The sequence below is a fragment of the Homarus americanus genome, unplaced genomic scaffold, assembly GCF_018991925.1.
Source record: "Homarus americanus isolate GMGI-L3 unplaced genomic scaffold, GMGI_Hamer_2.0 scaffold39155, whole genome shotgun sequence".
NCBI lineage: Eukaryota > Metazoa > Arthropoda > Malacostraca > Decapoda > Nephropidae > Homarus > Homarus americanus.
The window spans coordinates 14,140,608-14,155,767 of record NW_024737042.1 but is presented as its reverse complement, the minus strand read 5'-3'; the positions used below and the strand labels follow the sequence as shown (position 1 = coordinate 14,155,767).

Below are 15,160 nucleotides of genomic sequence, written 5' to 3'. Positions count from 1 at the left end.
AATATACATTGGACATAAATGACATACATACATTGGTGGTTTAACACAAGCCTTCATTAGAGAAAGGTAAAGAACATACAGTGAACATACAGATTAATGTAGGTGTTGAACAGCAAACACGTAGTGTAGTAACTCCTCCCAGATGGTGTTAGGATCTGACGTGATGTAGTAGTTCCCTCAGATGGTGTTATGAGGACCTGGCGTGGTGTAGTAATTCCTCACAGATGGTGTTATGGGGGCCTCACGTGGTGTAGTAATTCCCTCACAGATGGTGTTATGAGGGACCTCGTGGTGTGGAATTACCTCAGATGGTGTTATGAGGGACCTCACGTGGTGTAGTAATTACCACACAGATGGCATTATGAGGGGCCTCACGTGGTGTAGTAACTCCTGACAGATGGTGTTATGAGGGACTTGACGTGGTGTAGTAATTCCCTCATATGGTGTTATGAGGGACATGTGGTGTAGTAACTCCCTCACAGATGGTGTTATATGAGTGAGGTGTGGTCCCAGGCCTTCCTATCGTAGACGGATTAACACATCGCTGGTTGTTGTTGGGTCTCAGGGCCATTATCACTGGTACCTGGGAACTCCTGTGTGAAGGTTAACTTGGGTACGACTGTTACTGTTGAGTTGTTCTCACTGACTTAAGCACTGTTTACCTCTGTTTAACACTGGTTCCGTTCCTTTCCTAAATGAAATTGTAACTTCTGGCGAGAACTTGTTGATATTCCTGGGTAGAAGGGTTCAGGGAGGGTTGGTATGGGCCAACTTAACAGTTGACCTGGCTGCTCCGAGGAGGCGCCGGTGCGTCTTGACCCTTCGTGGTGAAGGATGTTGTGTGTTGTGTGTGTGTGTGTGTGTGTGTGTGTGTGTGTGTGTGTGTGTGTGTGTGTGTGTGTGTGTGTGTGTGTGTGTGTGTGTGTGTGTGTGTGTGTGTGTGTGTGTGTGTGTGTGTGTGTGTGTGTGTGTGTGTGTGTGTGTGTGTGTGTGTGTGTGTGTGTGTGTGTGTGTGTGTGTGTGTGTGTGTGTGTGTGTGTGTGTGTGTGTGTGTGTGTGTGTGTGTGTGTGTGTGTGTGTGTGTGTGTGTGTGTGTGTGTGTGTGTGTGTGTGTGTGTGTGTGTGTGTGTGTGTGTGTGTGTGTGTGTGTGTGTGTGTGTGTGTGTGTGTGTGTGTGTGTGTGTGTGTGTGTGTGTGTGTGTGTGTGTGTGTGTGTGTGTGTGTGTGTGTGTGTGTGTGTGTGTGTGTGTGTGTGTGTGTGTGTGTGTGTGTGTGTGTGTGTGTGTGTGTGTGTGTGTGTGTGTGTGTGTGTGTGTGTGTGTGTGTGTGTGTGTGTGTGTGTGTGTGTGTGTGTGTGTGTGTGTGTGTGTGTGTGTGTGTGTGTGTGTGTGTGTGTGTGTGTGTGTGTGTGTGTGTGTGTGTGTGTGTGTGTGTGTGTGTGTGTGTGTGTGTGTGTGTGTGTGTGTGTGTGTGTGTGTGTGTGTGTGTGTGTGTGTGTGTGTGTGTGTGTGTGTGTGTGTGTGTGTGTGTGTGTGTGTGTGTGTGTGTGTGTGTGTGTGTGTGTGTGTGTGTGTGTGTGTGTGTGTGTGTGTGTGTGTGTGTGTGTGTGTGTGTGTTTGACTGCCCTAAAGGTCACTGAGCAACATAAGGCGAGGAACGGATGCAGGGAGATGGTCTTGTGTGGTGACCCTGGTGTTCTATAGGGCGGGTGGTGATGTAGTCCACACAGGGTAAGTCTTGGCCTCCTCCTCCTTCTGCGTCTTCACCATCTCCTCCTCCTCCTCCCGTCTCCACCATCTTCTCCTTCACCACCATCTCCTTCTTCCTTCCCTGCGTCTCCACCATCTTCTCCTTCCTGCGTCTCCTCTCTTCTCCTTCATGCGTCTCCACCATCTTCTCCTTCCCCTGCGTCTCCACCATCTTCTCCTTCCCCTGCGTCTCCACCATCTTCTCCTTCCGTTGCGTCTCCACCATCTTCTCTTCCTTCTCCTGCTTCTCCACCATTTTCCTCCCCTTCTCTGCGTCTCCACCATTTCCTCTTCTCCTGTCTCTCTGCATCTCTTCTCTTCCTTCTCCTGCGTCTCCACCATTTCCTCCTCCTCCTCCTCCTCTGTCTCTATTTTTCTCCTTCTCCTGCGTCTCCACCATCTTCTCCTTCTCCTCCTCCACCGTCTCCTCTTCCTCCTCCTCCACCGTCTCCTCTACCTCCTCCTGCATCACCGTCTCCTCCTCTTCTTCCTCCTCGCCTCTTTGTTCCCCTCAGGCAAAACACTGAGAGACGGGAAAAAACCCCAAGAGTCAATATGGCGGTGTATTGTTTATAAACAAGGTGGCATTTAAATTTCCGTAGGGGGTTGTCTGCTTGAATTGGGGGAGGGGTGAGACCCCCAGTGGCTCATGTCTGTGTATGTCTGGTAGAAATAATCTATATATAAAGCACAGTTTCTGTGTGTGTGTGTGTGTGTGTGTGTGTGTGTGTGTGAACAATATAATAATTAACGGTTTATTGAAATTTCTGCAGCCCGAAGGTTGAAAATATACATTAGACAAAATGACTTATTACATACAAGACATGGGGTGGATGGGTCGTTTAACAAAAGGTTTCATCACTAAGGAGAAGGAACATAGATTGAACATACAAATTATTATAGTTTAAAGTTGATGGCTGGGCCTGGGCTGGTCATTGAGACACCGGGTGGTGTGATGTTCACGTGGTGTAGTAACTCGTCATCGGGTGTTGATATGAAGGACTGCACTTGGTCATGGAGACACCGGGTGGTGTGATGTTCACGTGGTGTAGTAACTCGTCATCAGGTGTTGATATGAAGGACTTCACGTGGTCATGGAGACATCGGGTGGTGTAGTAACTCGTCATCGGGTGTTAATATGAGGGACCTCACGTGGTCATGGAGACACCGGGTGTGGTGTGGGGTGGTGTCACAGTACCTCACTCTGCTAGGTGGTGTTGTGTTATCTCGTAGTCAGGTGTGGAGCCGGCTTATCTCACTGGTGGGGTCACTGCTTTCACTGGTACTTTCTAGTGCTGAATTCACTGACTTAAACACTGTTCATCACTGTTCAACACTGATCCCACTTCTTTCCGAAACGAAATTGTCACTTTTGATTATGTTGATATCCCTGTGGTGAGGATGGGTCGGGGAGAGGGACTTGGGGAATGGGCGGACATGGTCAAGGGGGACCGCTGTTCAGCAGGAGCAGCGCCTGATGGGTCTTGACCCTAGTGTGTGTATGTGTGTGTGTGTGTGTGTGTGTGATAATAATAATAAACGGTTTATTAATAGAGTTGCAGCCGGTGGCTGAAAATATACAGACTTACATTTGATTTAGACATAATAATATAATATGCATTGAATACATTTACTGGGCTGTACAGTACATAAATCAGGAGTTTTTTATTATTTTAACAATAGATGGGATGGTGCTGTTCTTATATCTATCGGTGCGGGCTCTTATGGGCTGAATTTATGTAGTGGCGGACTGCTCGAGTTGGGTGGGGGGCTGCAGGTGGCAGGAGGTGGCAATGACGAGGGTGGTGCAGTAGCCTGCTAGCCAACTTTCAGTGCTTGGTGGTGGAGGTCCCTGAGGATGGCATTTCCAGGGTGGAAGCGTTGGTGTAGCCGGGTATTCTGCGCCGAGCATGATTGTGTGTGTGTGTGTTTCGCGTTTTCCTGCTACAGTTTTGAAGATAGAGAGCTCAGAAGTGTCCCGAAGATAGCCCAGGATAGTATGACCAAAAATTTTCAGTCCTCTAAGACTCATTAGTGAAAGGAATACACCGACTGAGCAGTTAAAAAGCACTTGTAGGGAACATTATATATCACAGGAGTTATAACAGCAGTATTAAAAAGACGATGACGACCATCCTGTTAACACGTGTTTCGTCCGGCAGACAAAAGGTTAGCATTGGGTTATCATTTAAAACAATATAAGAGGGGGGGGGGGGGAGAGAGAGAGAGAGGGAGAGAGAGAGAGAGACGTGCATGTGATATGTCATGGAAGCTATACGCCAACCTAACCTAACCTAACCTAACAATATCTCCTCGTTATAGCTCACCTGTCCCTTCCCCTCGTGTGGTGGTGTTCCCCTCACTATGTTGTACCTATTATGTCTATACATGGATTCCCCTCTTTCCCCCGCCCTTTCCTCTCAACTCTGCTTATTTGTTCTTCCTCTCTCTTCCCCTCTCTCCTATCCTTTCCCTCTCAACTCTTCATATTTTTCTTCCTCTTTCCCCTCCCCTTTCCTTCATCTTTACCCTCTGTCCTCTCTCAGTCTTTCTTTCCCCTCTTTACCTTCCCTCTCTCCCTCTCCGTTTTTATTTAATTCTTCTCCCCTTTTCCTCTTATTGTCTCCTTTTCTTCTTCTTCATCTTCCCCCCTCTCTACCTCCCGCCCTCCTCTTTCCCTGCCTTTTCTCCTCTCTTTCTATTAGCTCTCTCTTCTCCATCTCCCTCCTCTTCACTTCCCCTTCCTATCTTTTCCATTTTTTCTCTTCCATTTCCTTTCCTCCTCCCTCTCTCTCCATCTCCTCAGTTCCTCCTCCCTCCACATTCATCAGCATCTATATCTATCACCACCACCACTACCATCAACCACCACCACTACCACCATCAACCACCACCACCACCACCACCACCACCACTACCACCATCAACCACCACCACCACCACCACCACCACCACCACCACCAGCACACCACCACCACCACCACCACCACCACCACTACCACCATCAACCACTACCACCACCATTAGTGCTCTCAAGTACCAGGAGGTTACAGTCCGTCCGTGCATCAGTCCGTCATCTTCTCACTCCCGTAAGGCCGTCAGCCAACAAGTCATATTGTCTGGTCATTAAGGACGGTTTCAGGAAGCCATTAGCCGTAGAGCTCAAGAGTTATGGCCCTCTAATACAACTTTTTCTCGGATTCATTTGCCATAAATTATGTTCCAGCGCCAGATAGTATCGACTAGACCCGCTGCTTCATCATGTGTGTGTGTGTGTGTGTGTGTGTGTGTGTGTGTGTGTGTGTGTGTGTGTGTGTGTGTGTGTGTGTGTGTGTGTGTGTGTGTGTGTGTGTGTGTGTGTGTGTGTGTGTGTGTGTGTGTGTGTGTGTGTGTGTGTGTGTGTGTGTGTGTGTGTGTGTGTGTGTGTGTGTGTGTGTGTGTGTGTGTGTGTGTGTGTGTGTGTTGTGTGTGTGTGTGTGTGTGTGTGTGTGTGTGTGTGTGTGTGTGTGTGTGTGTGTGTGTGTGTGTGTGTGTGTGTGTGTGTGTGTGTGTGTGTGTGTGTGTGTGTGTGTGTGTGTGTGTGTGTGTGTGTGTGTGTGTGTGTGTGTGTGTGTGTGTGTGTGTGTGTGTGTGTGTGTGTGTGTGTGTGTGTGTGTGTGTGTGTGTGTGTGTGTGTGTGTGTGTGTGTGTGTGTGTGTGTGTGTGTGTGTGTGTGTGTGTGTGTGTGTGTGTGTGTGTGTGTGTGTGTGTGTGTGTGTGTGTGTGTGTGTGTGTGTGTGTGTGTGTGTGTGTGTGTGTGTGTGTGTGTAATATGGTATTAACGGTTTATTGAAAAAGTTCTGCAGCCCGAAGGCTGAAAATATACATTGGACATAAATGACTTATTACATACATTGGTGGTTTAACAAAAGCCTTCATCAGAGAAAGGTGAAGGAACATACATTGAACATACAGATTAATGTAGGTGTTGAACAGCAAACACGTAGAGTAGTAATTCCCTCCCAGATGGTGTTAGGAGGGACCTCACGTGGTGTAGTAGTTCCCTCACAGATGGTGTTGTGAGGGGCCTCACGTGGTGTAGTAATCCCCTCACAGATGGTGTTATGAGGGGCCTCACGTGGTGTAGTAATTCCCTCACAGATGGTGTTATGTGGGGCCTCACGTGGTGTAGTAATTCCCTCACAGATGGTGTTATGAGGGGCCTCACGTGGTGTGTGTTCCCTCACAGATGGTGTTATGAGGGCCTCACGTGGTGTAGTAATTCCCTCACAGATGGTGTTATATGAGGGGCCTCACGTGGTGTAGTATTCCCTCACAGATGATAACGGTGTTAGGAGGGACCTCACGTGATGTAGTAGTTCCCTCAGATGGTGTTATGAGGGACCTGACGTGGTGTAGTAATTCCCTCGCAGATGGTGTTAGGAGGGACCTCACGTGATGTAGTAATTCCCTCACAGATGGTGTTATGAGGGGGCCTCACGTGGTGTAGTAATTCCCTCACAGATGGTGTTATGAGGGGGCCTCACGTGGTGTAGTAATTCCCTCACAGATGGTGTTATGAGGGGGCCTCACGTGGTGTAGTAATTCCCTCACAGATGGTGTTATGAGGGCTCGTGGTGTGTGTGTGTGTTTGTTTGTGTTGTGTGTGTGTGTGTTTGTTTGTTTGTTTGTTTGTGTGTGTGTCCATAATACGTAGAAAGTCAGGCAGAAAGATAGTTACATACAAGCGGATCACATGAAGATTAAGCACTCCAACTTATTTCATGACTAACCTAACCTAACCTAACCTAACCTAATCCTTCCCCCAGGTGGCGTTCAGGTGCTTAATTAATCATAAGCTGAAATAAATTGTGGTGACTAATCTCCACCTAATCCGTATAATCTATAAACAAACAAACTCAAATTATCTCTCTATAATAAGTAAATGTTTAGGTTGGAACTGAGTCACTGAGGTACAGATTGTGATCAGGCAGTGTAGTTTACTTAGAAGGTAAACAGTAAGTGTGGCTGTGATGTTTGTCGAGTACTATCACGAGAGATGGTCAGCCGAGGAACACCACCAAGGCTTACAGACATTGATTTGCCTTTATTATACGATTAATCTGTGTATATATGATCAGGTTTACTAGATCTAAGAAGCGTGTCTGTTTATAGTAAGGCTGATACGTCACCACCTAAGAATTAACTATACCTGTTCTTTATTATTACATCTGTACTTATGAATAAACTACTATTATGTTTTCTGTGGTGTTGTTGAGGGTTCACGAAGGCCCCCCCCTCTGAGGCGCCCTTAGACTTGAGTCATCTTGAACCGTCATAAAAAAGAGGGAGAGACGTAACTATTTTGGGAGGTTATGAGACTTGTGCTTGGGTAGTGGAGGTTAGCTGGTGTGTGTGTGTGTGTGTGTGTGTGTGTGTGTGTGTGTGTCCTTCACCCGGGCCCTTCGTCTGCCATAACAAGATTCCTCACCACTTAAGATTCTTGTTCACCTGTTCCCTTCTTTATTTCTACTTGTCATTTTATCAGTTATTTTTTTCTTAGTTAATCTTTCTGTTTGTGTTGTCAGCTATTATCTTCTCCGGTTAATTTTTCTGTCAGTATTATCATCCCTATTTTCCTCTCCAGGTTTTCCCCCTCCCCCCCCTCCCCCTCCCCCCTCCTCCCCTCCCCAAAGGAAAGTATCACGGGAGTATCAAAACAGCTGGAGGAAATATGCGGTATAATATTGCCTCGTAAACAATGATTGACTGGAAGAAAGATACGCTGTAAGCCGTCATTTGCAAGCTGCATATTCATCACGGTCAATGGCTTATGCCCCCCCCATCTCTGTATATTGGTCTGTGTGTCTTGTAGTAGTTTACACACACACACACACACACACACACACACACACTATCGTACAGTCCCAGGACACGTCGTGGATGTAATGGGGTGCTAGTCAATCCAGGGGTTCATGGGCTAAAATTTGGTATGACTCTCTCTCTCTCTCTCTCTCTCTCTCTCTCTCTCTCTCTCTCTCTCTCTCTCTCTCTCAATAAGTAGTGTACAGGGGAGATTGGCTGACCATCTGTAATACCCCAAGTCATCTTGTAGTTTTATGAAGACAATGGACGAGTTGACGGTCGTAATTTTTTCGCTTAAATTCATTATGGTAATGATATTTTAAATAAATTGATCCAAAAAGGCATCAAAATAAGTGCTAAAAAGTCATGTTATTATTTTGGTTTTGGTCATCTGGGAACCTTAAGATTCTAACTATGTAAAAAGTACTGTAAACAATGAGAGACATTATCTGTATAGGATTTCTGTCGCAAAACATTTTTCGATCGCGTAAGACAATACAGGTCATAGGTTAGGTTAGGTTAGGTTAGGTTTGGTTATGATGAGTTATAAGTTAGCTTAACATACACCGGTAAGGGAGGTAGTAACTCAAAACTAGTGATTTCCGATAGAAGGTCTAAATCGATCATAACACATCGCAAACCATCAGAAAACAACAACAATATAGTCTGCATGTCTTAAGCACAAGGATGACCAAAACTTAAAATTCACCGTCTATAGCCTATCTCGCATCTAACCATCCAAATACTTATGGTAGTTAAAGTATAACTTTACCCATTAATTAATATAAATTATGATATATCCCGGTGGTTCATTAGTGAATCTTCAAAACAATAACAGCACGATGTTGTCGTGTTACCTAGCATCAGGCATTATCAAAAGAAAATCCAGACAATGTCATTACTTCTAAATTAACTCGTACTTCCATCTAGTACTGATGTACTCTGTAAATGCACTGAAAAAAGAGATTCTAACAGGTAAGAGTACATGGCAGCTGAGCTGGTGTGAACATGGAACTTTTTATGTCCATAAGAACATAAGAATGGAGGAAACTGCAGCGGGCCTATTGGCCCATCCTGGCAGTCCCATTTACACCCAACCCCTACCGCTCATATACCCATCCAACCTATGTTTTAAGCAGCTCTTCACGGCACTTTTCTTCACTTACGCAATATCCATGACTTAGATCATAAAAAACACCCTTAAAACTAACCTGAACGTGGCATTTGGGGTCAGAAGAGGCCATCCTTTCTACTAACTCTGACTGCAGCGATGAGTTTGAAGGTAATGACGTCATTGCAAATGGCGGCCTGTTTCTAGAGAAATAAACTTATCTCGACTATTGTAGCAGGACTCTAAACTTTTATTACACATTATATATCGTATCACTCTACTAACGTGGCAGAGTGTATTTCTTGTGTTTACCCAGAACCGTCAACTCGTCCATTGAGACATCTAAGCATGGTATTTCTGGGTGTCCTCGTATATCTCAGAGACGTCCACGGCCTTGTTGAGGAATGAGGTAGGTAGTTGGTCGCTCGTAAAGGTTCAAAATAGGTCCTGATGCTGTTTGTGTTGTGTTGTTGCAGGCAGCCGACGCAGCTGAGCGTGGTGTGGCTGCGACGGACGCGGCGGGTGGTGCAGGACGCCCCCGCCTGGGAACCCTCCATGAGGAACCCGCTGGAGGGCCTCTGCGTGTGGGCCGTCCCCGCCAACATCAACATCACCGTCACGCTCTTCAGGACAACCGCACCAACGACTTCGAGGACAAGGAGGACCTTGTCGTCGAGGATGTGAGAGGATGTGTCTGGTGGCTAACGTCCTGATTTACGTTCCTGTAGTTGTTCCGAATAGCAATGTCTGTGTAATGTCATAATTGGTTTATTATTTAAGGTATTTCTTTTACTTAACACACACACACACACACACACACACACACACACACACACACACCTGCTTACGAGAATATGACAGTATTTGGACCTTTGTATGAACCTGATTTAGTTTGTACGTTAGTGTGTCTAAAAGTTCGGTGTGCAGACATGTATATAATATACCTTTAAGGCTGACTGTAGAGAACATATTTAGTGTTTATCTGTATTCAAGGTGTCAAGGTACTTTTTCATCGTGTTAAAAATGCGAGAGATATCGCTACTGAATGACTTGATGTAACTTCATACTAGGATCCAAGCTAAATAAATGTTTCTAATGGGTGATGTGTGTTATAAACCATCGAATTCCCTTTATTTATTTAGTAATGAGATCTTGTGTATCGAATATTTATGGAAATGTAAACCAGAAATTAGTCTGGAGTAAACAGTAGTAGAAAACGGACAATTTTTGTCGTCATAGAGAACGAGTCTTTGCCCGCTTTTTTAGAGGGATAACTTGTGCAATATCGCCGATTTATTTATTTTTTGTCGAAAATGTTTACGTTGATTGTTTCTGTCCGAGTAAGGTGAATTAGGTGATAGTTTAGTTTTCGCACTTTATTTAGTTGTGTGTGTGAGCGTGTTTCGTGAACGGATGGATACCTGAAATAACACGTATTTTCCATTATTTATTTATTTCCATTCATTACTTTCCCTACCATCACAGGTGTCGTCGACGGGAAGAGACGACAGGTAGCGACGGCACAGATCAACATGAAGCAGTACGCGGGGTTAGCACAGCACGACGTCAAGGTGAAGCTGCGGCCGCTGAGCAAGAAGGTGGTGTGTGCCTCCTTGGACCTGACGCTCTCCTGTCTCTTCCTGCGCGAGGGCAAGGCCACGTGAGTATTGTACCTAACCTCTCTGTCCGTTCGTTAGTGTAGCTGTTACTCTTTTTCTTCTTCTTCCTTCCTCTGTCAGCCACGGTAGGACAAAAGTATTACTTCTTCTTCTTCTTCTTCTCTGCTGTCAGTTAAGATGGTATACTACGAGTAATTATTCTTCTCTTTCTTTCTTTCTTTTCTTTTTAGCATGATAAAAATAGAATACTTCTCCTCTTCTCCTCTCTCCTCCTCCTCTTCTTCCACCATCTCCTCCTCCTCTTCTCTGTCAGTCAGGATGAGATACAAGTAGGAATTCTTCTTCTTCATCTTCATCTCCTGTCCACTGCTCTCAGCCTCCCACCTGGTCGTATGTATGCAAGGCCTGGGGTCCATATTTCAGAGTAAGAGCCTAATTCAAACTTTTTTTCCTCCTGGGTGGCTTTATATGTTGGCATTTTGACGAGAGGACAGATTGCTACTCGTCTCTCTCTCTAGTTGAATTGAGAGGGGCAGAGGGTTGGGTGTGAGGGGAAGAGGCAGCCGGATGATGGAAGTTGGTCCCAACTTGTGAGTCGCCACCACTACTAGCAGTCTCTTCCTCCTCCTTCCTCCTCTTCCTCCAACTCCTCCTTTCCTCCACTTCCTCCTCGTCTTTACTCCCAATCATTAACCAACACTTCCTCCTCTTCCTATTCCTTCTCCTCCACAGTTATCACCGCCATCGCCTCCGAGAGAGAGAAGAGGAGAGGCATGGATTGGCGTATACTCTGTTACAACAATATATTAATCTTCTCACTGCCCTACTTCCCCTCCCCTCACTCTTCCCCTCCCTCCACTCATTCCCCTCCCACCACCCTTCCCCCTCCCATCCACCTTCCCCTCCCATCCACCCCCCCCCTCCACTCTTCCCCACTCTTCCCCCCTCCCCTCCACTCTTTTCCTCATCCTCCCTTCCTTCCATCCACCCTTCCCTCTTTCCACTTTTCCCCTCCCTCCACTTTTCCCCTCCCTCCACCCTTCCCCCTCCCTCCACCCTTCCCCTCCCTCCCCTCTTCCCCCTCCCTCCCCTTCCCCTCCTCCTCTCTTCCCCTCCTCCTCTCTTCCTCCCCAGTGCAGCGTATAGTCTTATCTCGGAGGTCAATCACTACCTGTATCTATAATTGCAGTGACCTAACGCACTGACCCCTCCCTCTCTCCCCTTCCATCCCTCTCACCCCCTCCCTCCCTCTCACCCCTTCACACTCCACACATGCTCCCCAACACCACCCAACCACCCCCTCCCCTCTGCTGATCCGTTCTCCCTTGCAAAATCCTCCCCCTCCTCCCCTCACCATCAGTTATCGCGCGCTGCCCTCCCTCCCTCCTCCCTCCTCCTCCCTCTATACACTGCACCGTGGGATTATGAGACTTTCAATGGATTCTGTCAGTTCTGCCTCTCTCCTCTCCCTACCCCATGTTAACTCTCTCTGTCTCCATGTTAACTCCTGACTCTCTTTTTCCTTCTTGCTGACTTTCTTCCAGCTGACGTTCTTCTCTCTTCCCGACTGACGTTCTCTCTCTTTTCTGGCTGATGTTCTCTTCTGACTCATTCTTGGATTGTTTAGTGTGTGTGTGTGTGTGTGTGTGTGTGTGTGTGTGTGTGTGTGTGTGTGTGTGTGTGTGTGTGATGGCCTGACCTTGGTGTTGGAGAAGGTGTTGTGTGTGTGTGTGTGTGTGTGTGTGTGTGTGTGTGTGTCCCACAGTTAGGGCCAGTAAACCTGACCGACTAAAGGAGACATGTTTATACAGGTCTGCCTCCGCCTTCCTGCCTGTGTGTATTACTGTGGCTCCTCCTCCTTCTCCCCTTCTTCCCTTCTCCCCTTCTTCCCCTTCTCCCCTTCTCCCTTCTTCTCCCCTTCTCCTCTTCTCCTCCTCCTCTTTTCCTCTTCCTCCCTTTTTCCTCTTCTCCCTTTCTCCTCGTCTCCTCCTCCTCCTCCCTCCTCTTCCCTCCCTTCTTCTCTTCCTCCTCCTTTCCCTCCTTTCTCTTCCTTCCCTCCTTTTTCCTCTTCCTCCCTTTCTCCTCGTCCTCCTCCTCCTCCCCCCTTCTTCTCCTCCTCCCCTTCTCCCACTGCTTCTCCTCCTTTCCTTAGTTGTCCCTCCTCCTCTCCTCGCCCCCCCCTTGTTTCCTCCTCTCACCCGTCTCTCCTCTTCCACCTCCTCTCCTCTCTCCTCCTCCTCACCCGTCTCTCCTCTTCTCCTCCTCCCTCTCTCCTCTTCCTCTAATCTCTCTCTCCTCCTCTCTCTCCTCTTCCTGCCAATCCCTCCTCTTCCTCCTCCTCACCCGTTTCTCCTCTTCCTCGCCAATCCTCCTCTTCCTCCCTCCTCACCCGTCTCTCCTCTCCTCCTCGCCAATCCCTCCTCTTCCTCCTCCTCACCCGTTCTCCTCTTCTCCATCCCTCCTCTTCCTCCTCCTCACCGTCTCTCCTCTTCCTCCTCCTCCCCTCTCTCCTCTTCCTCTTAATCCCTCCTCTTCCTCCTCCTCCCGTTCTCCTCTTCCTCCCTCCCTCCTCTTCCTCCTCTCTCCCGTCTCTCCTCTTCCTCGCCAATCCCTCCTCTTCCTCCTCCTCACCCGTTTCTCCTCTTCCTCGCCCTTCCCTCCTCTTCCTCCTCCCCCCGTCCTCCTCTTCTCCCTCCTCCCCTTCTCCTCTTCCTCTCCTCCTCTTCCTCTCTGCTTTCTCCTCCTCATCCCTCCTCTTCCTCCTCCCTCCCCTCTCTCCTCTTCCTCCTCCCTCACCCGTCTCTCCTCTTCCTCCTCTCCCCTTCTCTCCTCTTCCTCGCCTCCCTCCTCTTCCTCCTCCTCACCCGTTTCTCCTCTTCCTCGCCAATCCCTCCTCTTCCTCCTCCTCCTTTCTCCTCTTCCTCCTCCTCCACCCGTCTCCCTCTTCCTCGCCAATCCTCCTCTTCCTCCTCCTCACCCGTCTCTCCTCTTCCTCCTCCTCACCTCTCTCCTCTTCCTCCTCCTCACCTTTCTCCTCTTCCTCCTCCTCTTCCTCCTCCTCACCCGTTTCTCCTCTTCCTCGCAATCCCTCCTCTTCCTCCTCCTCACCCGTCTCTCCTCTTCCCCCTCCTCTTCTATCTCCCGCTGCTGCCACCACCATTTCTGTGAGATTGTCTGACTGGTTGACTGACTCATTAACTGGCTGGTTGACTTGACTGACTGGTTGACAGCTGGCAGAATGACCTCTCACCTGCCCTCTCTGTGACCTTTACCCCCTACAGACAGGCGCACACACAGACAAGAAGACACATACAGACAGGAATAGAGAGGCAGACGGACAGGCGTGAACAGGCACAGACAGACAGGCAGGCACAGACAGTCAAACAGGTAGGTAGGTAGGTAGGTAGGTGGGTACAGACAGACAATAAATATATACGAGTGGAATTTTCGTGAGGATTAATAAGTGATGTGGTGTGAGGGGGAAGAAAGAAGAAGGAAGAAGAGGAGAAGATGAGGACGAAGGAGGAAAGATGAAAGAGGAGGGAGGGAGAAAAAATGAGGAGGTAAGAAGAATGAAGGAAATGCAAGGAGATGAAGAAGGATGGAGAAGAAAGAAATGAGGAGTTGAGGGAGGGATGAGAAGGAAAGGAGAAGGAAGGAATGAGGAGGAGGAGGAGGAAAAGAAGAAGGAAGAAGGAGGAGGATGAGGATGGATGTGAGGCTCTTCTTGGACTGTCGGTAAATATTCTCAAGAGCCTCTGTTCATGAAGGCTAATTCCTATTTTATTTTTTTCTTAAACTCGAGGTCGTTAAATCTGTAGTTGTGTCGTAGTTACGTGGTGGAGGAGGTGGTTGTGTCGTTATGTGGTGGATGAGGTAGTTGTGTCGTAGTTATGTGGTGGAGGAGGTAGTTGTGTCGTAGTTATGTGGTGGAGGAGGTAGTTGTGTCGTAGTTACGTAGTGGAGGAAGTAGTTGTCGTAGTTATGTGGTGGAGAGTAGTGTCGTTATGTGGTGGATGAGGTAGTTGTGTCGTAGTTATGTGGTGGAGGTGTGGTGTGTCGTAGTTATGTGGTGGAGGGAGGTAGTTGTGTCGTAATTGCGTGGTGGAGGAGGTAGTTGTGTCGTAGTTATGTGGTGGAGGAGGTAGTTGTGTCGTAGTTATGTGGTGGAGGAGGTAGTTGTGTGTCGTTATGTGGTGGAGGAGGTAGTTGTGTCATGTGGTGGAGGAGGTAGTTGTGTCGAGTTATGTGGTGGAGGAGGTAGTTGTGTCGTAGTTATGTGTTGTGTGTGTAGTTGTGTATGTGTGTGTGTGTGTGTATGTGGTGTGGTGAAGTGGTTTGTCGTAGTTATGTGGTGGAGGAGGTAGTTGTGTCGTAGTTATGTGGGTGGAGGAGGTGAGTGTGTCGTAGTTATGTGGTGGAGGGAGGTAGTTTAGGTCTGGTTCACTGCACTTATTACCAGTTCGTTGGAGAGTTTAATGTTATAATTCCGTGAGGAAGTGTAGTAGTGGTGGTGAAGGTGATGGTGGTGGTGGTAGTAGTGGTGATGGTGTTGAGGTGGTGGGGAAGTAGTAGTGGTGGTGTAAGGTGATGGTGTTGAGTAGTAGTGGTGATGGTGTTGGTGGTAGTAGTAGTGGTGATGAGAAGGTGTGTGGTGTGTGTGTGTAGTGGTGATGGGTGTTGGTGGTAGTGTGTAGTGGTGATGGTGTTGGTGGAGTAGTGGTGGTGGAAGGTGATGGTGGTAGTAGTAGTGGTGATGGTGTTGGTGGTAGTAGTGGTGATGAAGGTGATGGTGGTAGTAGTAGTGGTGATGTGTAGTAGTGGTGATGAAGGTGATG

General features: G+C 47.8%; 1 protein-coding gene across 1 annotated transcript in view; it reads left to right on the top strand.

Moving 5' to 3' along the window:
* Nucleotides 1-10,367, top strand: part of LOC121872524 (EH domain-binding protein 1-like) — a 105,559-nt gene extending 95,192 nt beyond the window's left edge. Inside the window, exons 3-5 of the mRNA XM_042375307.1 lie at nt 9,180-9,383; nt 9,697-9,704; nt 10,189-10,367. Of these exons, the coding sequence (XP_042231241.1) occupies nt 9,180-9,383; nt 9,697-9,704; nt 10,189-10,367 (391 nt within the window). The remainder of the gene's footprint in view (nt 1-9,179; nt 9,384-9,696; nt 9,705-10,188) is intronic.
* The last annotated feature ends 4,793 nt before the right edge of the window (nt 10,368-15,160 follow it).